Genomic DNA, 27,369 nt, shown 5'->3' on the forward strand with positions numbered 1-27,369 from the left:
CTTGTGTCGCCTATACCAGATTGTCCAAACCAGCATTGAAAAAAATTCCACATTGCAGTCCACTTCTAGAACATGATGCAGAAGCTGTGGAAAGTTTTGGAACCTAATTGTGTTCTTGAAATTCCATTGTGGATCATCATCCCAGACCTGTGCCAAACTTGGACATGACCATAAGGAGTGGAGGACGTCTTCTTGATGGTGGGAGCATAGAGAACAGGTTGAATCCTCAATCACACGGCGACGGACCAGGTTGGACTTGGTGGGAATTGCATTTCGGCAGGCCCTCCACAGAAAATTTCGCACTTTGCAAGGCAGTGCTAGCTTCCAAATATTTTTCCATAGAGTTTTATTTGGGTCAGTTTGCTGTTGTCTCGGTGTAGTGTAGGTCCGAGCTTCAGTTTTGAGGAAAAAATAACCTGACTTTGCTGAATATTATCCGGACTGAACAAAGGGCCAGGTGAGGACATCTTCACATATGTTACGGCTTAGAGGTATTTTCTGAATTTGCTCAGATACTTCTTGGCTGAACACATTAGGCAGCATAGAAACATCCCAAGTTCGAGTGAAGGGATTTATGAGTGAACTTACAATGGCATCTTGCAATTCAGCTGGCAAAGGGCCTTGCAAACTTGGGGCAGTAAGTGAGGGCAGCCATTTATCACCCCAAAGCTTAATAGAGTTCTCATTTACCACTCTCCATTTAGCCCCTTGTTGGATGACCTCTCTCCCCTTCAATATACTCTTCCAAGCATAAGATCCCCCATGACCCTCCTTAACTTCCATAATAGTGCAGTTTGGAAAAAATTTTGCTTTGAAAAATCTATAGAACAAAGAGTTTTTATTGTGTAACAGTCACCACGTCTGTTTTGCAAGAAGTGCATCATTGAAGAGGGGCAACTCCTTAAAACCCATACCACCCTCAGATTTTGGCTCACACACATCCTCCCATTTAACCTAATGAATCTTCCTTCGATCGCCCCTTTGCCCCCACCAAAATTTGTGGATGAGACCTTCGATTTCATGGCAAAGGCCAAGTGGAAGTTTGAAGCAACACATTGTGTAGGTTGTGATTGCTTGGACCACCGCCTTGATCAAGATTTCCCTTCCAGCTTGTAACAATAATTTTTCTTCCCACCCTTGCAATTTCCTTCAAACTCTTTCTTTAATATAATCAAAACTCGCTTTTTTGTGCCTCCCTGCAAGTGATGGCAAACCCAAGTACTTGTCATAGTGTTTTATTTCTTCCATTCCTAATGCTTCCTTGATTTCTGCCCTCACAATCTCTGTGGTGGGTTTGCTAAAAAAGATGGAAGTTTTGCCTCGATTAAGTTTTTGGCTCGACATACTTTCATAGGACTCCAAAATTTGCAAAACTTTCTAGCATTCACTCCTGCTAGACCTGCAAAACTGTAGGCTATCATCTGCAAAGAGCAAATGAATTAGTTTTGGACTCCTTCTACTCAGACCAAATCCATGGATAGTCCCCTCACTTGCTGACTTAGATATAAGGCTATGAAGACCTTCCGTACATCTTGGACATCAAGAATGAGTAATATAATTTACAAAAGATATTTGATTGAATGAATATGGAGTTAGCTATATTTGTGTAATTAATTGTAATTGTATTGGAGTGTACTTATATCAGTTATATTTTTTTTTTAAATATGATCTCAAGCTCTTGGTTATCACAATATCTCAGTGCATGTGATATATTTTATTACTTTGTAAGTGATAGATTTTATTGGTTTGGTATATAAATGATACCATGATATTGATTTTTTTTTTTTTCATATTAGGGAAGTTATCAATAGTTTTCCCGTACATCGCACGGGTTAGCGACTAGTAATATATAAATGTTTCTACTTAGAATTAATGAGTTATTTATGGTATAAAAGTAATTAGAGGAAACAAAAATGATGCATGATTTTAGTAAATATTTAGGGGGCCATTATTTAAATTTATGTCTAAATTTACATTTTGTTACCAAAAATATAAGAGGGGAGGAGGAATTTTTGAAATGTCATGGGCCCCTCCTACATGCTTTTAGTAAAAATTTAGGGGGGGCATTATTTAAATTTATGTCTAAATTTACATTTTTTCACCAAAAATATAAGAGGGGAGGAGGAATTTTTGAAATGTCAAGGGCCCCTCCCCTCCCTCTGCCCCTATTCGAGTGTGCAACTCATGATACTTAACTTGTTGTGACCCTAGTCTATGGAAGAAACATGATTTAAGTATATTGAAGTATAACTCTTTTGATGTTCCCTTTGAACCATATGCTCGGTTTGATTTCCAATCAAGTAAGAAGCTAATGAAAATCCTTAAGACATCTTTAAATCTTTTCATTAGTGATAAATAGCTTGCAGTTGGAAGATTGTATTAATTGAAAAATTAGTGAAATACCTAAAGAATTGTAGAGAATTCATATAAGTTACACCTTATTGTACAAATGTTATGTCAAAAGTACCGTACATATAAAAAATTCTAGAGGCTTTGTTAGTGAAAATCTAACTAAAGTTATACCTTGTTAGAATTAGGTAATTAAATAATTAAATTTTGAGTCAAACTTTGGTAAGGATAGGATGCAAAACTCATGTTTTACACTATCCAATAAGAGATTATCACATCAGCATTTTCCTTAAAATTTAATACATCTTACCACACCTAATAACATCTCAATAAACTCCTAATTTGGTTAGATTTATATATGGGTATTAGAATTGATTGGATGTGATTGTGTTTATTTTTAAATACGTAATAAGATAATGTGGCATATTGGAATTAGAAGGGTAAAACATAGGTATTACACCACATCCTTATATAATTTAATCTCTTAAATTTATCATCTCTTAATAATTTTTTTTTTTTTCTGAAATAGTTTAAGTTTCATAGAGGATCAATAATTTAACATGATATTATTGCAGACAGTCTTAAGTTCATTCCATATCTCCTTAACTCTACCTTCCATTACAAATCTCATGCGTATGTCCTCACTTATTAAAAGGTAATTTGAGCTCACGTGTGAGGGGAATTGTGAGAGTATTAGAATTACGTGGTTAAATTATTAAATTATTAAAAGGTAATTTGACAGTAACACTACCTCTTGCTTTTCACAATATGAAAGATGAGAAACTTTTTCTCCCACTTAAGATAATGAAGTAATCAAAAATAAGGAGAGAGAGGAAAGAAGAAGAAGAAGATTGAAATATTCAGGGATGGACCTACAGTAGGGCTGGGGTCCATTGCCCCCACCCCCCCCCCCCCCCCCCCCCCCCAAAAAAAAAAAAAAAAAAAAACTGGTATACATATGTAATCTGAAAAATTAAGATTTCCCTTAAATATATATATATTTTTGGATCTCCTCTGAAATGTTTAGATATTGACCCACAAGAAAAAATATATATATATATATATGGACTGAAAGTATAACAACAATAACCAACAAACTCTCATCCAAAAAAAAAAAAAAAAAAAAAAAACCCACAAATGTGTTGAAATGTTTAAGAAATACTTATTTTGTATTTTATACTTTGTCGAAATGTTTATAATATCAAATGTTTAAGAAACACTTATTTTATATTTAGTATTTTGTTGAATATGAAATAGATGTTAGTTTTTATTTTCATTAAAAAAAATTGTTTTAAGCTTTGACCCCCTTCAGGTTCGAATCCTGGTTCTATCCCTGGAAATATTTATAGGGTAATAGGCTTACCTTAAGAGATGGTCTTGTTTGGATCTCATTTCGCTCTCTTAGATTTTGACGTGTGAGAGTAATAAGACATTTGATTCCTATAGATGCATGTTTGAAAATACCAAATTGTCATTTCCATTTGTAGCGAAAGGAAACAAACTTGGAATATTCTTCAAGTTCAAATCGGTCATCATTCAATGTGGTGAGACCAGCATATTCCCGTGAAGTGGAACAAATGAAAATAAGACACATACGTTTAGTAATTGTGGATGTATCAATTATCAACTTGTTAAATTTTCCCATAAAAAAAAAATAAAAATAAAATAAAAATAAAAAAACTTGTTAAATTTTATTTTTAATTTTATACCTACCATAATCAAAAGGACAACCTCAAAATTTAAATTTTCCTGTTTCTCAAAAAAAAAAAATTTAAATTTTCCTCACCTTCCAAAATAACAAAGTTCAAATTTTTTTCATTTTCTGTTTTTTTACTTAGAATAAATCATTTTTAAAATTTCTGTAGCTAGTCCTATTAGACACAAAATGTTTATATATGATAGGATTAGGTCATTTCGAATATTGACTTAAGTAGGTGCCGGTTTATTTAGGTTGGGGTGCAAGGAACATTTTTTTGGCAAAAGGTACTCGGGGAAAAATATAATATCCAGTGATTTTAGGATTTACTGTGGATTTGCAAGAATGCAGTCTTCAAAGTACAATAAATTTACAAAATTTACAATGTTTTTCTTTTTCATTTGTTTTTTATTACTATTACTATTATAATTTATTATCATCATTCCATTTATGGACAATATCATTACCTTTCAACAACATTCGGTTACTTTTTGTCATGGTGTCCAAATGTTCAACATGCACTTAGCTTAATTTCACTTTGCTACCACACACCCTTGGTGCAGTGGTCACTTCACAAGTATAAATGACCTTGTGAGGTGTGGGGGGTAAGGACCGGGGTTCAAGTTCCCAGGAGGGAGCTTCACACACATATACACTTAGATTAAGTTAGAATAGAAATTCTATATTGTATAAAATAAAATAAAAGTTTAATTTCACTTTTAATTCATCTTTACCCATATTTGAAAATGATCCATATCCTTTTAAATGTTTTAAATTAGTCCTTATTCTTTTAAGTTGTGTCAAAAGGGTCCCCACCATTCATTTTTGAAAGTTCAAAAACGTGTACAAAAACACCTTTGAATGTTTAGACCCCCAAATAACAACTTAATCAATTCAAGTAATATGTCAAACAACTAGTGTGCGGAAACTTAACATATGCTATCAAACGAAATTGATTAAATACTATCTAAGCCATAACAGATTAATATCCACAGCAGATAAATAAAAAGGCAAAGATAGAGAGGAAGGAAGATGCAAACACAAAGACAACACGCGATGTGTTATCGAAGAGGAAACCGAAGCCCTCGGCGAAAAACCTCTCCGCCGCCCTCCAAGCGGTAAACAATCCACTAGAAAATACAGTTGGGATACAAGGACAGCAATAGACCCTCCAATCCTAATCTACCCAGTGCACCTAAGCCCTCCAAGCTTCTTGCTCCAACGAGGTTGCGCCGAACCTTTTTCTTTTCTAGCTTCCCGGATTCCGCTACTAAACCATAGCATCCGCCATCCTTGGCATCTTCCAATGCTTCCCAAAACTCCAAGAACACTCAACACTCTAAATGGGTGTGGGTAGTGTTTGGATAGAAATCTCCTCTCAATAGGTATGACAATGAGAGAGGGAATGAGAAGAGACTACAAAGATGAGTAGCTCTCTCTAATTGGATGGGTGTTTTTAAGAAACCTCTCTTAGGGTTTTTCTTTCTGAATAGCCACACATATCTTGTGGGAATGAGGGGTATTTATATTGGTGTGAGAATGGAATACGAAGAGTCAGTTTTTCCAAAAACAGGGCTGGCTGGCGACTTGACCTCGCAACTTGACTGAGTCGCGAGTTCAAGTCGCGAGCTAACTTAATGGCCAGTCTGGATTTTTGTTGTGTAGTGCTCCAGGTGGCGTGACTGTTCAGCTCCCCTGCATGCTCTGCACGTGAGCATCTTTTGGCGGCTTGCAAGCCGCGAGCCACCCGCGAGTTCTAGCCGCGAGTCTCTGCTTCGCTGCACTGTCTTGAGCATTTCTTCACACTCTCTCACACACTACCCTTACATGATTCCCACCTAAATACAAGGTTTCTAAGTGCTATATTACAAGCAAATTTGTCATGGAATAAAGCCAACACATGGTTGATTAAATTCAACCTTACAATCTCCCCCTTTGGCTATTTCATGACAAAACACCCTAAAACAGACTCTAGACTTAAACGTGAGTTTGGGAACAATGGCAAAACTCACTCACACCTAAATCTAGAAGCTGTGCAGCTCTTGAATCATATGAATATGAATCTCCTGAAACACAACAATACACCATGATCATTGTAAGCAGAAAATCATAAAATGCATATGAAACAGGCAATATGTGATCAAGCAAAGATGGAGTTAAGAAACAAACCATAGCTTGATCAACCAAGTGAACACCACAAGGTAGTGATCACAGTGCTCATTCACACTTGGAATGAACACAAGGACATACAAGTTAACAAGCACAAGGCAAGACACTTGTATGTTCAACACTCAACCAATGCATAACACACAAGGTATATGCATCTAGGAACAATCCTACAAGGGCACAAGAGTGACAGTACAAAAACCAAAATGCATACCATTTAGATTAAAGTACTGATTTCAACATAGCATAAAGGCTGCATTAAGCAAGGTACATACCATAAAGCCTACAAATATGCATAAAAACATAACCCTAAAAGCTTACATAAGCACATGGGTACAAACACATTATATTGAATAAAAACTTAAACAATATAAACTAAAAGTGCTTAAAATTTCTCCCCTTCAAAATGATGAGAAGCTGTGATGCACTTGGAACATATATACTTGTAACCTGAAACACTTGCACAAAACACATTAGACCCTCAAGGTAAAGCAAGTAATATAAGGACAAATATAATGTAACAAGTAAAAAGCGATCAAGTAAACATGTTGTGAAACATATGAGAAACTTGATCAAACACCAAGACAGTCATATACAAATGACTACAATGATCACATAGCAAAGCAAATGATCATCTGAACATGTATATAATGAAGCATAATAGCATAGGGATATATGCATGTCCAAAGCACAAACATGATGCAATGAGAACAACAAAGCATAACTCAAGGCACCATAAAGCCAACAAGAAAACAAACAGAACAAAGTTTTCTAGTTAACACAATATCTTCTCCCCCTTGGTATATGCATCTCCCCTATGGAATATCTCTCCCCCTACAAATGTGCATGAGAAATAAAATTTCTCCCCCTAAGGATGTGCACAAGAGTCATATAGAAATGACAAAATACTCCGAAACATTCTCTAGAGTATACTCTCCCCCTTTTTGTCAGGAATAGACAAAGGGTCAAGAAGAAACGAGGGCAAGAGATGAAGGTATGAACAATGCTAATGATGCATGAGGGGTGCAAGATGAATGAGAAAATGAAGCTCAAAACTAAGACAAAGTAACATGCTACAAAGTATAAGGTAAGCATGACATGCTAGGATGAAGAAATAAGGTAAAGACCAATGCATGACAAGGGTAACAAAAGTGTGTGCAAGAGGTGGCTAAGTGCAATGCATGAAAAATGCACATGTGGGGCAAAGTGTGCAAAATACACAACTAATGAACCAAACATGTTCCTAATGAGGAAACATGAGAAACCCCAAAATTTGGTACTCATCGGAGTCCAAACAAGCGAGAAAATGTCTAAGAGGCATTTTATCAAACACCTAGCATGCACACTATGAACAATAATGTGAAACAATGCATGAATATCATGAAATCCACCCTTAATACATGTTCTTTCTGCCACAAGGGGCCAACATCCAATGCATATCAACAAAAGAAACCAATCCCATGAAGAAATTTGACAATAATTAAGTTTTCCCAACCCCTATAATAAAAATCTCAACCAAGAGCACAAAACTCTCCAAAACATAATCTAAGGATCAAAATCAATGAAAAGAGTTTATAATTACCTTAGAGATGTTAATGGAATGAAAAACCATTCAAATTGGTTGAGTTTTGATGTAAAAATATTGAAATAGGGGTTTTAGAGAGGATGGGAGAGGTTTAAAACAAGTTTCCCACGAAAAAGCTGTTTAAAAAGCTGATTCTGGGCGACTCGCGACTGGCGAGTCGCGAGCCAAGTCGCGAGTGAGCCGTGAAACCTCTCTGTATGGACTCGCGGCTTGCAAGCCGCCAAACCGAGTAGCCAAAACTGGCATCTTGCTGGCAACTCGCGCAAGTAGCCAAAATGAGTGGCCAAAAATTCTGATACTTGTTTTTCAAAACAGAACATGTTTAAACATTGAAAAACAAAGTAAGCACTAAACATAAACACAAAAAATGATAAAAATCACTTCCAAAAACATATAAAATTATCAAAAATCTTTTTGGATTAATCCATATAAGATTGAGCACACACACATCACATTTAGACAAGTACAATCTAACAAATGAATAAGACATTCATTGAACATTAGGCAAGTGTGTTATGTGTGTGTATCAAATGTGGAATAGTCCTTAGTCTAGAGTGAAGCTTCAATGATCAATTCAATCAAGTCATACACAACTAGTACTAAGTCAAGTGGTCTATCTCAATTATAGAAATGAACATATATGACCTCCCACAAGAAAATGATTGCATAAGATTGAAGCTTTTCATTTGGCTTCTTACAATTCATATCATTTGATCATTTTGAATCAATACAACTCATTTTGAGCAATACATCTCATTTTTGAGATTGATGCCTGAAATTTTTGATATTTCAAATTGATGAACAAGCCTTTGGCCTTTTGGGCATCATACATTTTCCTATAAGTCGTTTTCCCTTTTTCCTAGTCGAATACTAGTATGTGCAACGGCTTTTGCAGCTCATTATCTCTTTTCATTTTGAGATTTACATTTATTGAGCTCTTTAAGTAATACAAATAAAAGAGTGGGAAGAGATATAAGCACAAGTCTACGCATGTATCAAAACCAGCATGACTATTGACTAATCATTCATGACAAGCTTGAAGATCGATTTACAACAATCACACAAAGATGTCAAGATTTTTCCCACAAAGATATAGGTGCAAAAATAACAAGCTAAGCTCGTAAATGCACAAAGCCATTTGTACAAAGGTACAAGGCTAAACTCACATGTGATATGTGCTCAAACATATACGATCAAACTTTTTGAATTTTTCACTTTTTATGTGGTTTTGGATTTTTTACTCACACAAAACTGAAATATAAAAGTAAGATCAAAAATAAAACAATGCAAACAAATAAATGCAAGATGCACAAAATGTATGATGATATGACATTTAATGCATGAAGGGTCCTACAAAGATTGAAAGAATTAGATCAAGGACCAAAAAGAGCACAAGCTCAACCATATGAACTCTTCCTCATCCAAACGGAACGATTGTTTGGAAAGAGTGTCTCAAGAGAAGCGAGACGAGAATTGGAAGAATGAGAACCGGAGATGCACATAGTCAAGGAGTTAAGAGCATTAAACATTTTCTTTAACAACATGCTATTTTCACTCAAAACCGGTTTATTCTTTTTAGCACAACTTCCAAAAAGCTCAAGTTTTTCTTTTCTTTTAATTCTTTTAAAAGCATGAAACTTAGAGCATTGAGGTCTTAGATGACCAAAGGCACCACAATGGTGACAAACAATGTGTTTAGGTCCACTAGGCTTTTTGGGAAGGGATCTAGCAACATGGTTTTGTTCCCTCTTCAACTTATGATATTGAGGTCTTATATGACCAATCACACCGCAGTGGTGGCAAGTTGGAACAAACTTAGATCCATTCAAAACCTTAGGTTGAGACCTAAACGAAGGCTTTGACTTAACAGTCTTTCTCTCCACCTTTTGATTTCTTTTATGTGGAGGAATGTACACCGATTTGTCCTTTAAGGTAGAACACACACTAGGCACAAAATCGGGTACCACAACATGATTGCAACAAATAGGTTCAGCAATCAAACACTTGGCATGCATCTTAAGAGATTCATTTTCACATTTTAACTCATCAACAAGTTTGTTAGACAAAACAAGTTTAGCATCCAAGTCCATATTCAAACATTCAAACTCTTTCAGTTTTTCAAGAGAAATTTCAGCAAGTTTTTTATATTTCTCAATCAATTTGTTGGATTCATTGAGCTTAACAATCAAATCATCCTTTTCACAAAATAACTTACTCAAATTCTTTTGAAACTTCTTAGCATTTTTCTTCAAGAGTTTGTCAACAACACCCATAGATTCAAATAACATGTCATCACACTTATGAGGATTAACACTCATAGAGGCATTTTCACAAACACGTGGCATGTTACATTCATCACCAACCAAATCATGTAAAGAGTCATACAAAGCACAATCCATGGCAAATAAACACAAGGGGTCAAGGATCACACTTAGGTATTTAAACCACAACAAGTGTACCCGCTCTGATACCAATTGAAAGTTCAAAAACGTGTACAAAAACACCTTTGAACGTTTAGACCCCCAAATAACAACTTAATCAATTCAAGCAATATGTCAAACAACTAGTGTGCGGAAACTTAACATATGCTATCAAACGAAATTGATTAAATACTATCTAAGCCATAACAGATTAATATCCACAGCAGATAAATAAAAAGGCAAAGATAGAGAGGAAGGAAGATGCAAACACAAAGACAACACGCGATGTGTTATCAAAGAGGAAACCGAAGCTCTCGGCGAAAAACCTCTCCGCCGCCCTCCAAGCGGTAAACAATCCACTAGAAAATACAGTTGGGATACAAGGACAGCAATAGACCCTCCAAGCCTAATCTACCCAGTGCACCTAAGCCCTCCAAGCTTCTTGCTCCAACGAGGTTGCGCCGAACCTTTTTCCTTTCTAGCTTCCCGGATTCCGCTACTAAACCATAGTATCCACCATCCTTGGCATCTTCCAATGCTTCCCAAAACTCCAAGAACACTCAACACTCTAAATGGGTGTGGGTAGTGTTTGGATAGAAATCTCCTCTCAATAGGTATGACAATGAGAGAGGGAATGAGAAGAGACTACAAAGATGAGTAGCTCTCTCTAATTGGGTGGGTGTTTTTAAGAAACCTCTCTTAGGGTTTTTCTTTCTGAATAGCCACACATATCTTGTGGGAATGAGGGGTATTTATATTGGTGTGAGAATGGAATACGAAGAGTCAGTTTTTCCAAAAACAGGGCTGGCTGGCGACTTGACCTCGCGACTTGACTGAGTCGCGAGTTCAAGTCGCGAGCTAACTTAATGGCCAGTCTGGATTTTTGTTGTGTAGTGCTCCAAGTGGCGTGACTGTTCAGCTCCCCTGCATGCTCTGCACGTGAGCATCTTTTGGCGGCTTGCAAGCCGCGAGCCACCCGCGAGTTCTAGCCGCGAGTCTCTGCTTCGCTGCACTGTCTTGAGCATTTCTTCACACTCTCTCACACACTACCCTTACATGATTCCCACCTAAATACAAGGTTTCTAAGTGCTATATTACAAGCAAATTTGTCATGGAATAAAGCCAACACATGGTTGATTAAATTCAACCTTACAATTTTTCTTTTGATATTGAGTTGAGATTGTTTAGTGAAATTTCATGGATAATTGATACCAACAAAAAAAGGGAAGAAATTGGTTATTCAAATACTTTGATTGTTTCTTTTATGCCTCGTGGAGATATAGAAAAATCAAAGTAAGTGCCAGAGACAACCTTTTTGACACAAACATAAAAATGTAAGGAATACTACAAAACATTGCAAAACCTCTCTAGTTTAAACTCTTGACACTAGATACTACTCAGCAGTTAACTCACTAATGTGACCCCACACCAATTTCAAACCTTCTAGACTCTTCATTCATGAATTCACCCCACAAATCATGTGTGTGATAATGATCAGAACCTCTCTAAATAAATCCAAAGACTACCTTGTAGATTTTCATTCTACAACAACTCAATCTGATTTCGCAAGACATCTCGCTTGAAACACTAAGACTTCGCATGGCTGATAGCTTCTCAGTAACAACTTCAATTTTCAGCTTTTTCTTTCTTGAAGACTCCAATCAAAATAACAAGACACGTGGAAATTGATATGATTATAATTGAAACAGTTGACACAAGAATTTTGCCAACACTAATAAAATATCCTAACAAAATATTGTCGTCTAGGAAGGGTCCTTTTTTTCCTTCATTGTCATCTTATAGAGAAAATCCCCTCTCATTTAAATCCTTTAATTCTCACCATTTATTTTATAAAGAAAAATTCTCTTTAATTTTTAATTGGGTGTGAGATATAAATCATTTATTTGATTTTAAATGGCTTATATGTTTTATATTTAAAACCATTGGAATATATTTTAAATGCCTCATGTCTCACATGTGTCTAAAAATTATATAGAATTAAAAGGATTATAAAGGAAAGGCAGCCTGACAACCCTTATATAAGACGTTAATCATCTAAAATTTTAACTTGGTCTTACATATGATTTTTAACTATTAAGGCGTTTAACAATATTTATTCTATGTTATAAGTTGAAATTCTATTATATCTCTAAAAAAAATATTTTAAAAACCAACATAGCTTTTTTTTTTTGGGTGTCAATAACAATATTCTACGCTACCAAAAAATCAGCCCAACAGTAATCGTTGCAATTTGCAACATGCTAATACTGAATTGTGGTCTGAATTTGATTGCATATTAAACGCGCAGTAGGATCCAAAGAACATAATGTTATGAAAGAATGACTAGGGATATCATTGATCTCCCTAGTTGAACAGAATGGGTGGAAACTTCTGTTTAACGTGACTGCAAGCAATATCTATATACATTTTTGTAACAATTACTGTATCTCCATTCACTGCTTTGCGATTCAAATTAATTATATATTAAATTACCATAGCAATAGGATTATAGGAAAACCTTAATAGAAGGAGATGTTCATCATTCAAAACATGTCCTCATGAGAAACTCACAAAACATCCATACCAGTTGGCTAGCTTGCTGCCTGAAATCACCAATTTTCGGGTCAATGTGCAAGAGAACTTACCTCATCCTCTCTCCAACATCTCTGTTCAAATTCAGCCCAATCCAAGACCCTTTCATTGTAAGGCCTCCACTTACACATATTGCAGGTATCTCTTTGACAAGTGAGAAACTTCTTAAGCCGCGAGCACTTTTCAATAATCGGTGGGTCAATTTCCCGATACAATGTAAAGCCAACTTCATACTGATAAACTTCTTTCATTTGACAATGACACATATTGAGCACTTCTAAATGTTTGAAGTTGTCCAATATATAGATCATAGCTTGGTTGTGCACCATTGTTCCCCGGAGACTCAATACCTTCAACTTTGGTACATTCTTAGTAAGGGCAACAGCAAAGTTGAGGTTGAAAAAGCATTGAAGTTTAAGTTCAGAGAAGCTCTTGCAGTATGAGCCAACCGCCTCCATTATTTTGAAAGGAGCAATGACGCTAGGAACAGTTAAAGACTCGAGCCCTTCCCACATTTTGAAAGACTGTTGAATTCCACTCTCTGTTAATTGATGCCAATTAAGTGGTAGAATGAGTCGTTTTAGGTTAGGGCTCCTGCTAAGAAAAGGTTCTCAGTTAAGTCACCAATTCAAGTTAGATGGGTTTCTTTTGATTCGACTATATTAGTAATTTGGGGTATGAAATTCAGTACCTCTCTGATGCGCAGACCAAGTGTTCATCATTTATGGATATAAAGTAGTTGAAAACCAAGCAAGTCACGTTCCCACGACTGAGATTTAAAGCACTCTTCAAGATTTTTGTTAATATCTTGCCTGATTCGTCATCAGACAAAGTATATGGTTTTGGGAGAACATCATTGGAGTCAGGGCTCAGTGTACTTAAATCGAGTTTTGTCCAAAGAGCCGGGTCACAACAAGCTGAGCGCCATGAGCTACACACCAGAGAAACGTTGGAAATTATATCCATAAAGTTCAGAGTCGTGAATATTTTGACGAGGATGTTGTAATCCATGTTATTCCAGCTGCGATCACTTGAACCTTGGTTCCTCATTTGCCCAAAACTGATTTTCCCTTCAACACACAAAAATAGAAACATAGTAAGCAGTGATTCTATCTCAGAGGTAACGCCTTTAATTAAGGTCCACTTCAACTAGTTGTGAACTACTAATAGATTACCTAGTCACTTGGAAAATTATATAAATGAATGTGTTAGATTAATAACTTATCGAAGTAACTTTTTGGGCTCTTCTAGAGTCTATATCAATGTGCATTTGTTTCTGTTAGATCTGGTGCTTAGTTATAGACAACCGAAAAATCCAAGTTTGAGGAAACAATAACGCAATTAAAGAATAATAATGATGAGACATGACAGGAAAGTAGAAACATATTTAAGCACCTATTTCCCACCAAACAAAATAGCTATGAAAAACATCTTGGTTGTTTCAGGTCTCAAGAACATTGGATCAAAAGCACATCTAATAAACTACCCAGGCTTTCTCATGAGAGCACAAGGGAAGGAGGTATAGATTTTTCTCTCAAAATAGTTAGAAATGACATGTCATCACGGTCGTAATAAAATAACATGGAACTGAGATGGCAAGAAACTAACTTGCTTTATCACACAACTCTATGACCCAGCCTATGCAAACAAAGCATAAAATGAGATTACTTCACTTTCTCTACACACTAACAATAATCATGCCATTGTGCCTTCTCTCTCCCCTGTAGGACCTTCTCTCTCTCATGATACGAGTTTTTTCTCTCCCTTTTGTTCCTTTTAAGGGCCTTCTCTTGGCCTACTCATCCATGCTTGTTTGGGTAGTAGCCTGTACAGTGTAAATCTATGGAGCAAGAAGTATTGGATTGTCTTCAAAAGTTACAGCTCACACGAGAGAAAGAAGATGATATAGTCATAACAAATGTTGCTAGATCAGAGCTAATTGAAGAATGTTCGTTAAGTCTCTTTGGGTGCCTTCTCACAAACCGTCAACAGAATCAAAGAGCTTTCAAAAATACTCTGAAGTCAGCGTGGAAAATGGGGTCGAATTTGAAGATTGTGGAGGTGGGGAATAACATATTGCAATTTAAATTTGGTTCATTGTGTCAGTTGGAGTGGGTTGAAAAAGGTGGTCCATGGAACTTTGATAATAACCTGCTTCTACTAAGCCAATGGAGGAAAGGGTTAACAACATCCAATATTTCCTTTACCAATGCTCCTTTTTGGGTCCAAGTTTGGGGTTTACCATTTGAATATATGTCTAAGGATGCCGGAAAAGATATAGGGAGCAAACTTGGCAAAGTTATTGAAGTGGACAAAAGATCGCTACAAGTGGAGCAAGCAAAGTTTATGAGAATACAAGTAGAAATACCTATTGACAAACCTCTTCGCAAAGGAGGGAATATTACCAACGCAAAGGGAGAACGATGTTGGATCATTTTTAGGTATGAGCGACTTCCTACTTTCTGTTATATCTGTGGAATACTTGGGCATGATGATAAACATTGCCAAATGAGTCAAACTGAGGGCTTGAAAGAGAAACAATACGAAGAATGGCTCAAGGCAGGAGGCATGGTCAAAAGTGGAAGTGAGAAAGGAAAAGCATCCAATGGCAGAAATTCGGACCCATATGGACGGTGATGATACAAGATTCAAGTCAAGGAGTACGGCGGTAAATTTCAGTTCATCAGTTCATTCGAGAGATGATAAAGACAATGGCCGGAACAATAACAATGAATTAGCGGTGAAGAAAGTCTTAAACTCAGAGACACTGACAAAAGATTCAAACTCAAACCTTTCTGAGAGTGACAGTCTGCACAAATGGGACAGGACAGAGGAGATAACACGTGGGTTGAGATTGAGTTAGGAAACACGGAATAGGGAGAACATAACTAGAGTTAATCTAGTTAAAGAGTTGTTCAAGTTGAATGAGGATGCCATGTCAGCAGCCAATTTTAAAACACTTGGGCCTTGTAGTGAAGATTCTGAGGTGTCCAGCCCACTTAAGCCTAAGAAGGAAGCTATTAAGAATAGTCAAGTAGACGAGAAGGGCTCAAGTCCAAAAGCTGAAAAAGAAACAATGAGTAGAGGAAAGTGGAAGAAAATAGCAAGAGAGAAAGGTAAGGCCCAAAATGAGGAGATGATGAATAAAGGCCTAGAAGTTAGAAACAAAAGACTTGAAAGCATTGAGGATCTGATAAAAGCCGAAGGAAGAGTACAGAAAAAGGTATGTGGAGAGGATAAAAGCAACAAAAATTCAAATTTTCTTGATGAAATGGTGGTGGCTGCTAGGCAGCACCACCGAGAAAAATGAGAGCATTAGGATGGAACTGCCAAGGGCTTAGGCTAGCAGCCACCAACGAGAAAAATGAGGGCATTAGGATGGAACTGCCAAGGGCTTAGGAACCCTCGGTTAGTTCGATCGTTGTGCAAGCTTGTGCAACAATGGAATCCCAATTTTGTTTTCTTGTCAGAAACAAAGCTGAAAAAGAAAAGCATGGAGAAGAAGAAGGAGAGCGCTAGTTTTACCAATGGCTTAGTTATCCCAAGTTCTGGAAGAAGTGGGGGTTTGGCTCTGCTGTGGAGGAAGGAAATTACTGTTGAAATTCAAAGCTATTCGGATAGGCATATTGATGCCATTGTTACTAAAGATTCTAGGTTTAAAAGGCGAATTACTGGATTTTATGGAAATCTTGAGGTCCATAGAAGAAAGGAATCATGGGATTTACTAAAGACACTTATCAGAAAGTTTCAGCTTCCCTGGTTATGCTTCGGGGATTTTAACGAAATTGTATCAACGGCAGAGAAAATGGGTGGAGCTCGAAGACCCCAAAGGCAGATGGATGATTTCAGGGAAGCAATTAATTGTTGCAGATTCAAGGACCTTAGGTTTTGTGGTCCAGAGTTCACTTGGTGCAATATGCAAGAAGGAAGGCACAGGATGTATCTTCGATTAGACCGAGCTCTAGTTACGCAGGAATGGATTGATCACTACAAGGACATGAAAGTGCATCATCTTGTGGAATCTACAAGTGATTATTATGCACTCCTGATCACTGATTCCATTGCATCACAAAGCCCCAGAAAAAAAGGTTCCAGTTTGAAGCAATGTAGACAAGAAGAGATGAATGTAGAGATATTATCAAGGTAGCTTGGAATGAAAGTGTAAACCTATATAACCCAAATGGCATGGTAGCAGGACTCAAGCAATGTGCAGCTGACTTATCAAGGTGGAATAGGTCAATGTTTGGCCTTGTCCCAAGGCAAATTCAGAATAAAAGAAAAGTCCTTAATGAGTTAGTCCTGAAGGATTAAGATTGAAGTAATGGTAGTGAAATTAACAAGATCAGGAAGGAGATTAATGACTTTCTAGATTGTGAGAAAATCATGTGGCAACAAAGATCTAAGGTTCAGTGGATGGGTCTTGGGGATCGCAATACAAAATATTTTCACACAAAGGCCTTTGGGAGAAAAAAGAAAAAAACCATTACCAAGCTCATGGATGAAATGGCGGTCTGGAGAGAATCCACTTTAGAGGTGGCTAAAGTTGTAGTTTCATATTTTGAGAAGCTTTATACAACTTCCCATCCTGACAGGATTCTGGAGGTTGTTGAAGCTATTGATCCTAAGGTTTCAGATGAAATGAATCAAAGTTTGATCAAACAGTTCACAAAAGATGAAATTGAAGCAGCCCTTAAACAGATACACCCGACCAAGTCCCCCGGCCTAGATGGTATGCCAGCTATCTTTTATAAAAAATATTGGGATATTGTGGGTAATGATGTTGTTTGCATGGTCTTAAATGTTTTAAATTCCAATATATCTATGACTAACATAACCAAAACTTTTATTACTCTTATCCCAAAAACTACAATCCAGCTAAAATGACAGAGTTTAGACCGATTAGTCTAAGCAATGTGATCTATAAACTCATCTCTAAGGTCTTAGCTAATTGCCTCAAATCAATCCTACCCCAAATAATATCAGAAAATCAAAGTGTCTTTCTTTCTGAGAGGCTAATAACAGTTAATGTTCTTATAGCCTTTGAGCTCATGCACTATCTGGACCACAAAAGAGATGGTAAGGATTGCTATATGGCAATTAAATTAGACATGAGTAAAACTTATAATATGGTGAAATGGGGTTTCATTGAACAAGTCATGAAAAAATTGGGCTTTCATGAAAAATGGATTTGTTTGATAATGTGTTGCATAACATCTGTCTCCTACTTTGTGCTTATTAATGGTGTAGCTTATGGTAACATTATGCCCTCGAGGGGACTCTGTCAAGGAGATCCCCTATCATCTTACTTGTTCTTACTATGTGCAGATGGCTTCTCTTCACTCATTAGTAAGGCTGTAAGAAATCAAATGATGAGTGGCTTATCTATTTGCAGAGGCTGCCCTAAGATCACGCATCTCTTCTTTGCGGATGATAGTTTGCTTTTTTGTAAAGCTAATGGCCAGGAATGCCAACAATTAATTGAAATTCTCCACTTGTATGGAGCTACCTCAGGTCAAAAAATCAATACAAACAAATCCTTAGTTTTCTTTAGTGCCAACACAAAGGAGGAAAAGAAAAATGAGATTTTGGAGATCTTGGGGCCTATGCAAGACTCTCGGCATAGTAAGTATCTTGGTCTCCCCTCTATTATTGGCAAATCAAGGAATGAAGTCTTTGCTGAGATTAAAGAAAGGGTGGGAAGGAAGTTGTCTGGGTGGAAAGAAAAATTTCTTTCTATAAGGGGTAGGGAGATTCTCATAAAGGTGGTGGCCCAAGCTATCCCTACATATACTATGAGTTGTTTTCAATTACCAAAAGGCTTGTGTGAAGATTTAGAAGGCATGATGAGAAGATTTTGGTGGGAGTAGCGTGGTCAGGAGTCAAGGATTGCTTGGGTGAGTTGGAGGCATTTGTGCAAATCTAAGCTTAAAGGAGGGATGGGCTTTAGAAACCTTCAAACTTTCAACCTTGCCATGCTAGCAAAGCAAGGTTGGAGGCTTCTCATGAACCCAAACTCTTTAGTAGCGCGAGTATATAAGGCTAAATACTATCCCCATAAAGATGACCTCAATGCTAGTTTGGGATCTAGGCCATCCTATGCTTGGAGAAGCATAATGCAGGGGCTTGAGGTTGTTAGGAGAGGTACTCGTTAGAGAGTTGGCAATGGAAGGCTGACCCATATTTGGAACGACAAGTGGCTACCAACCCCCACAACGTACAAAGTGGTCTCCCCTCCTCTAAATCTTGACAATTATCCCATGGTCTCGGCTTTAATTGATTATGACACCAGAAAGTGGAGGGCCAATCTTGTTAAGGCCATTTTTTTCCTGTTTGAAGCAAGAACGATTCTCAACATCTCAATCAGTTATAATCTTCCGGAGGAAAAAATTATTTGGGCCGGAAACAATAAGGGTGTTTTTACTATCAAAAGTGCCTACTATGTAGCTCTTAACATGGTGGACTCATCCGAGGAAAGAGAAAGCTCTTGCAGGGATCCAAGAGACCGTTTATGGAAGAAGGTTTGGCACCTAAATATTCTATCAAAGATTAAAATCTTTGCATGGACAGCATGTGTAGATGCCCTTCCAACAATGGTGAATCTGAAAGAGAGAGGTATTGGGGATAATGATTTTTGTCCTTGTTGTAGAAGAGACATGGAGTTAACCTTTCATTCTATCATCAGCTGTAAGGTTGCGAAAAGGGTTTGGGATAATTGGGAAGTTCAATTTGTTGAGAATTGGCAGGGGCTATTTGATATATCTGATGTTACGTTGCAAATCCTTGAAAAAGGAACTACTTGTGACCTTGAAGTGTTCTTTGGAGTAGCTTGGTCAATATGGTATAACAGGAATTTAATTGCCTTTGAATCAACATGCAGATTGCTAAGTCAAATTTGGAGTTTTGCCAATAGATTTCTACATGAACATAGGGGGGGCATGGGTGGCTTTGAACAAGGATCAAGTTGCAGAAAATAGCAAATGGACTCCTCCGCCTCCTGGAGTCTTCAAAGTCAATGTAGATGGGGCGACCTCTGTGGATGGGAGAAATTCAAGTGTTGGGGCTATCATTAGAGATTCTTGTGGTGCAATCATAGCAGCTTGTTGCAAATACCTCCAAGGCCAATTTTCAATAGCAAAGGTGGAAGATGTTGCTATGGAAGCTGGGATTTTGCTTGCTCGTGACATGAAGATCTCCCAAGTTATTATTGAATCAAAAGCTGCATCTACTGTTAACAATATTAATGAGCAGCTCATTGATGGTAGCCTCGACCATCTGTACCAGGGTATACTAGCTTTGCTGAACTCCTTCAAAAGCTGGAAAATCAAACATTTGAAAAGGGAATACAACAGAGCTGCCCATGAGCTAGCTCAACTAGCTAGATTTAGTGAAGCAACACAGGTGTGGGTGGGGGTCTCCCCTCCAACTGTGCAAGAGATGATTCAAGCTGATTGTAATTAGTAGTTCTTGTTTTTCAAAACTGTCATCTCTGTTGTATTTCAATTTCCTTGTTTGGTTGAATACAATTCAAAGCTTTGCATCAAAAAAATATAAAAAATATAAAATAATCATGCTGATGGTGTTCAATGTGCTTGTTGATGGTGCATTCAACATGGAAAAGTACGAAAAAATAGAAGTTCCATCCAAAGTTTGTAACAAATTCATAACATCACATAGTTTGTGACAGTGCTAAGATAAACTAGATAAAACGAAGAACGATTTTTTATAAAATAATAATAGTAATAATTTAGGTGACTTTTTAAAGATAATGACCACATTAAGAAATCTGAATCTCATGTAAAGAAGTTCGATTCAACGAAATTCAGTACTCAAGAGTTTACTTGTAGGAGGATTATTCAAGACCATATTGTCGAATTTATAAGAATTAAAGAGAAAAAGCAATAAAAAAGTCTTATAGTGAAGTTGACTAATGAAATGAATCTTTTGAAATCAATTGCCCTAAAATAGAGAAGAAAATCTTGGTCATGTCTAAAGGACATCACACTATTTATATGCATCAAAGAAATAAATGAATTAAGGGATAAATTCATCCAACATCAACCATTGTTGGTTCAGACTGTTCAGTGGCACTGGCAATAAATGATTCTACAATATGCAAGTGGACAAGTGCATTTCTTGATTAGAGTTTTGATGTTTTTTTCTTTTTAGAGTTCATTTGCCTAAATCTTTTAGTTCCTCTCCAAAGCACTGTCACAGTGCAGGTCTCACACCAAAAGGATATGAAAATTATCATATTTATCTATATATATATATATATATATATTAGATTTATCAAATACTGATTCCAGAAAGATAATTCTTAGTAAGTCTTCAAAAGAGTAGGATCTCTTCTCACTCTTTATGCAACGTAGAAATTTTGAGATCTAGTTCAAATAATTTGGGTATTGCATGCCAAAAACCATGAAAACAAAGAATAACAATTTGAGATCCACGAATAAGCAAACATTTTGAAAAAAACTTTCAAGTATTACCCTATTTTTACACGTACAAACCTTTGATAAATAGCTTCCATGTTGAAAATTGTACATACTCAAAGATTAGTTAAGTATTCAAAGAACTCTAAAGATCTCGTTAGCTAATAGAAAAAGCAGACAGACTTACCGTATTAATTAACTATACATTGTTGCGTGAACGTTAAGGGTTAGGCTTGGGTTCAGTGTGTTCTATACGTTGGACCCAATATGATACAGACAAGTGATAAATGTTGGACACGTGACCACGTCGTATCAAGTTCAACGCATAAGACATTGAATCCAACCGTGTCCAAACATTAAACGACAAAAGTTTTTTAAAGAAATTCTAAAAGAAACTTTTCCAATGATATTTCTAGAATATAATAAAAGAAATCTCGTTATCTCAAAATGAATGAAATCCATAAATAAATGAAATCTACTAAGAACATCCTAATTAAAAATTGATTCAAGTCACTCTTTTTTTTTTCAAATTCTAGAAATTATTTATTTATATTTATTCAGTTTTCTTGTTGATATTTAGTTTGAAAAAAATTATAATTTAGATCAAAATTGATAATCTTAGCCTCCTTAAAAAAGATACCTTTTAGGCACTAAAAATAAACCAAAGATTAATAATCTAACAGAAATGAGTGGTATATAAAATGAAACCTCTTTTAATCAACTAGAAAGAAATGTTTTTTCTTTAATTATCAAGTTTTTTATTATTGCAAACTTATTTTTCTTTTCAGGCACTGTATATTTTTGGACTTTTTAAGCTTGAACTACTATCCTAGCTAGTCATATAAATGAATCCAACTAAACCACTTCAAAGAGAACAAAATTCCTTGACAGATTAAATTACTCTCTTTTAATTTGATCTCATTGTACTTTAAGTTATTTTACAATGATATAATGGTACTGACCTCTTATTTTGTATAACATGCATGAAGATAAAAGCTCTCTCTTTAGTGGGAAAGTTCTAGCACACATAAGAAAGATGAAGGAAACAAAAATAAGGAAAAAATAGATGTTTACCTTGAAGTGAATTCAGTGTTGTTTGGATCTCTTATTTCTCTCTTTGATCTTGAACTGAGAGAGATGAGAGGTGTTGATTCATATAGATGCATGATATTTGAAATTACCAAATTCTCCTTTCCATTTGTAACGTAAGATAATAAATAAGATTCTCCAAGTGATACCTCAATTCAATGCAGTAAGACCAGCATAGTCACCAGAAGTGAGACTAATGATAATGTGATACATAATACATTAAGGATTCATTTTTCATTTAAGAGAAGTGAGTAAAGCACTCTTCATAATTAGAATGTGTGGGCCACCAAAATTTAAAAGTTTCTTTTGTATTTTTGGGAACCAAATTAAATCTTCATTACCATTCAAAGGTAGAAATAGAACAAAAATTATTAACCATCTCATATAATTCCTATACTAACATACCACCTTATTCTCAAAAAAAAAAAAAAAAAACCATACCACCTCGCCCACCATAATTTTCAATTCGGTCTTTTTTAATGGTTCATATATGAGATGCTAGGCTAATTTCAAAATTTTGTGAATTTCTTTTGTGCCTCTAGAAGAATTCCTTCTTCACCAGCTCAATTTCTCAATCCTTTATTTACTCTCTCTTAAAATTTCAAAATGTACGCTAAAGTTATTTTTTTATATATATAATAATGTTACACTAATGTTTTACAACTTCTAAAGTAACTATTAGATCTCTATGAATATAGGCTTATGTAAGGTAGGTATTTAATTGGAATTCTTTTTTTTTTTAAATACAAAAAATAATATAATTTTATTACAAAACCTTACAAGTTACAAGTTAATGTGGTATTGAATATTCAAATGAGTGTCAAATTACTTATCGTAATTTGTGACATATCAATTTGTAAGTCTAATCTTCGAAAGAAAAAAAAAATGTAAGATTTATCGTTAGCATAACTCTTTTTCTTTTTTTCTTTTTTAGCTTAATTAAGATGTTAGGATAACAATACTGCTAATATTGACACTCTTTAACTTTTCATTTTTTTTTTTTAGCTCTTGTCACTGGGCTTATTCTTCTTACATGGGTGGCCCACATAAAAATATTTATGGCACAAATAAAAATCAAATAATAAAATCACGTTTCGGATTAAATTTCTCTCTTTTGCATGTTGATAAAATGTAAACTATTTTACTACATTGACATCCTATTTTCATAACACGCAAGACAATAAATTTTTTTTTTAATCTTTAGTGGAATAATTTTAACACACATAAGAAAACAAAGGAAACAAGATAAGAGAAAAAGATGGATGTTTTTGTGAAGAAATAGGCTTACCTTAAGCAAAGGTTTTATTTGGATCACTTTTATCTCTCTTAATTAGATTTTAAAGTATGAGAGAAATGAAACCAGTTGATTCCAATTCATATAAATGCATGATTTGAAATTACTGGATTGTCCTTTTCATTTGTAACGCATGGAAAACACTCAGCTGATCTCCAAGTCCAAGTGAGATTTCAATTCAATGTAGTGAGACCAACATAGTCAAATGAAATAGGAATAAGTGAGGCACATATGATATAAGGGTTTCAATATGTAACTTAAGGCAAGTAGAGTATGGTCCTCTAATGCATATACCTAGCTAAATTTGATTTTTACTTTCTTACCAAAATTATAGTGAATGACCAGCCTCCTCACCCACCAACATAAGAACTTCATAACTTTTTTTTTTAATACTTTAGACATATTATTTTTAAAATTTCAGTATTTACACCTATGTTTCTAGGGCTTTTAGGGTTCAAAATAGGTTTATTTAGAATGAGGCGTAATTTTTTATTTTTTTATTTACTCTCTGGATTTGCTAAAATTAAGACTTTTAAGTACAATTAATTTTTCTTCTACAAATAAGTACAATTAATTTGACAAAATTTACAAAGTTTACAAAGGTTTTGCTTTTCCTTTTTCTCTTTTGGACTTTAATGCTTCCTTTCAACAACTTTCATTTGCTTCTTGTCTTGGTATCCAAGTGTTCAACAGGCACTTAGATCTTATTCAGGTCTTGATTTTTTAAACTTAATTAAAATCCCAAATAATTTTTGCATTAGTTTATGTTTACATTTTTGAAACTTCACTTTTAAAAATTATTTTATTCAACTTATTTTACAAAATAAGCCAATAACAAAAAATTTATACTGTAAGGACGCGATTCGTGGCGGACCGTAACAGTGTCGGGTTCGCACGTAAAAAGGCCCCTAACAATATCATTTGTAGAGCGTGGGTTTGGAAGGCTAGGCCTTGATCGACAGGCGGTGGGTTTTCGCGGTGTTCGTACAAGTTTAAGTTTTCCTTCACCCCTGGAGTCTTTCTCCTGGAGGTGGGCCGGGAGGCTCTGGTTTTTGGCCATTTTTCCCAACCCCTCTCTTTAGGTTACTTATTTTTCCTTTTATATTTGCCTGCGTTCATTGTCCTTCGTCCACGTATGGGGTCAACCTTTCCAAGATTGAAACTTGTCCCATCAGCCCATATTCAAAGTCGTTGGGGGTGGTTGTAAAAGCCAAGAAATGCGGCTCTGTCAGGTTCAGAGCATTGAATGGCAGTAAGGGCAGCTTTCCCTGTATATTTTAGATCTTTCTTCCAAGTTTCAGTCCTATACCGTTTTTACCCTTCTTTCAGGGGGGACTTTGGGTCTGCCGAGGACTGAGCTGTCCTCAGCGGTATCCATAGGCTATTTTGTCGAGCTTGGGCCATAGCTCTCCTCGGCTTGAGCCTTCGGATTCTCCCCGGGTAGAAGGGCCTGACCCATAAATCATTTGGGCCCCACAATAGCCCCTCAAAACCCGGCTGTCCAACCTCTTGGTTGGAAAGGGGGGTTTTGGTGATGCCGAACCTCTTCCTGCGGCCCAATCAATTTGGCCTATTAATAATGCTGGCGGCTCTTCATCTGTCCAAGAAATGCACTGGTCTATGAGACAGTTTTTGATTTCGCGCTTGATGCGTTCTTATCGTTTGGGTATCCCAAAACGGGCTTTTAATGACCACTATTTACGAGACTACTTTAATTCGGCGGTTTGTTTTGATGGGGTGGAGAAACGGAACCGGCATGTTTGTGTTGACAGATTCCTTTGGAGATCTGAACCTATTAAATGTCTCCCGCTCCACCCTCTGTATAAGAAGGAAGGGAGGAGGTTATTGTTTTTGTAAAGAATTCATTTTCATCCTTCTAAGATTTGAAATACTTGGCCTCCCCTAGGGTTCATTTTACCCACTGGTTTATAAACTAAATCGTGATACACTTTACCATAACAACGAGTGATGCAGGAGCCAGACCCCTCCCATAAACGTCATGTTCCAATAAAGCTCATTATGGCTCGATCGGGACAAGGATGGCGAAGACTCAAAATCAGCCTCATCCTTCTTTCAGTCAAAATCCGAAGCAGGGACTCGTCACGTCAAACTTTCGGCGTGACCGAGTCGAGAACACCCATCATCAGTACCAACCGCTCTTCTATGAGCATACCTAGTATGGCTCCAGTGTGTTGGGAGTCAGGATCGAGGCAGGGACTAAGTGTCTCTACTTCTTCCTCTCTTCCTTCACTGGTGCTATCCTCCGTCTCCCTTTCTTAGTCTTCCCAGCACCAGTTCCATCCTGGTGCTTTCAATTCTCCCTCTTTTGCTCCTTTTTCTTTCTTTTCATCTCTTCTCTCTTCTTCTCCTCCTTCTTTACTCATGTTCTCCATCTTCTTCATTCATCTCCTCCATCTTCTTCATTGATTTCTTCCTTACTATTTCCTTCTCCTTCATTTTTTCCTAAAGAAGGTTCTTATCGTAATATGAGCAGTATTGAGGCAGCGATTGGAGAGACTTTGAAGACGAGTTTAAAAGACGCCTGACAGTTTATTTATCTGTACTACGGATGTAATTTATTGCTTAGGCAGTTCATATTTTGTATAGGCTCGTTTGAGCCCCTCTTTGTACGTTGTAATAATTTTTCGTATTAATAAAAGTTGTTGTTATTTTATTTCGCATGTTTTGTCTCTATGCCTTCTCTTTTTTTTTTTAAATTTATAAACGCTGCTCGGCACAATAATATAGCATCTAAATCAATGAAGACTAAGACCAAAATACTTGATAATAAAAAGATGTCGCCATAACTTTAATAGAAACGCTTGGCACAATAAGGCCGACCAGTGAAAAGTAATACTTACCCCATGCTAGCCGAGGAGTAAAACGAAGGTTTGATGCCGTGTGAGGAATAACCATTTGAAGATATATCACCCACCAAATGAACAGCCTTCTTATACAACTAAATGTTGGGGCGTTTCACCACCTTCCTTACAACTTTATTGGTCTTAACCTTTTATGGTGTTTAAGCCGTGGATGAAGTGACCTGACATTTTTATCAAGTAACCCATCTTACGAAATTCAAACCTTTTCTTATCCAAGTATTTGGTTTCCCCATTGGCTTGGGTCCGAGGACCATACAAGGCCTTGGTTCTGTCCAAAACTTGTGATTTTTTTCTTTTTTGTACTTGTTTTCCCCATAGGCTTGAGTCCGAGGACCATGCAAGGCCTTGGTTCTGTCCAAAACTTGTGATTTTTTTCTTTTTTGTACTTGGTTTCCCCATAGGCTTGAGTCTGAGGACCATGCAAGGCCTTGGTTCTGTCCAAAACTTGTGATTCTTTTCTTTTTTGTACTTGGTTTCCCCATAGGCTTGAGCTCGAGGACCATGCAAGGCCTTGGTTCTGCCCAAAACTTGTGATTTTTTCTTTTTTGTACTTGGTTTCCCCATAGGCTTGAGTCCGAGGACCATGCAAGGCTTTGGTTCTGTCCCTGGGCCCATATGCCGAACGGGCCTGGGCCGCGAATTTACTGGGCCCACAAATTAAGAGGTATTTCCGTAGTCTTTGACACACGGTACTTTTTGGCATCCCAGTGTTCGAGGTGCGCCTTCTCGAGACTCCTTTAGCCTCAGGGTTGCAGACGACGTTGGAAATCGAGCCAGAGGCGTTTTGTCTGTAGCGTTCCTTGGGACGCTGCGTGAATTAAATGCCACCGGTTTACTTCTGGGTATAAATGGGATAGAGGATCA

The 27,369-nt window shown here is 36.5% G+C and overlaps 2 protein-coding genes across 2 annotated transcripts; one reads left to right on the forward strand and one right to left on the reverse strand.

The window, feature by feature from the left end:
• Positions 1 to 432: 432 nt before the first annotated feature.
• Positions 433 to 22,365, reverse strand: LOC115961753 (F-box/LRR-repeat protein At3g48880-like). The gene is made up of 5 exons (XM_031080677.1): positions 22,315 to 22,365; positions 13,500 to 13,878; positions 13,159 to 13,402; positions 12,862 to 13,052; positions 433 to 820 (listed from the first exon to the last, which is right to left on the reverse strand). The coding sequence occupies exons 2-5, from the start codon at positions 13,856 to 13,858 to the stop codon at positions 433 to 435; spliced, it is 1,182 nt and encodes a 393-aa protein (XP_030936537.1). The 5' UTR covers positions 13,859 to 13,878; positions 22,315 to 22,365.
• Positions 14,651 to 15,445, forward strand: LOC115961754. Its single transcript, XM_031080678.1, has one exon. The coding sequence runs from the start codon at positions 14,651 to 14,653 to the stop codon at positions 15,443 to 15,445; it is 795 nt and encodes a 264-aa protein (XP_030936538.1).
• Positions 22,366 to 27,369: the final 5,004 nt, after the last annotated feature.

This window comes from Quercus lobata, chromosome 9 (assembly GCF_001633185.2).
Source record: "Quercus lobata isolate SW786 chromosome 9, ValleyOak3.0 Primary Assembly, whole genome shotgun sequence".
NCBI classification, from domain to species: domain Eukaryota; kingdom Viridiplantae; phylum Streptophyta; class Magnoliopsida; order Fagales; family Fagaceae; genus Quercus; species Quercus lobata.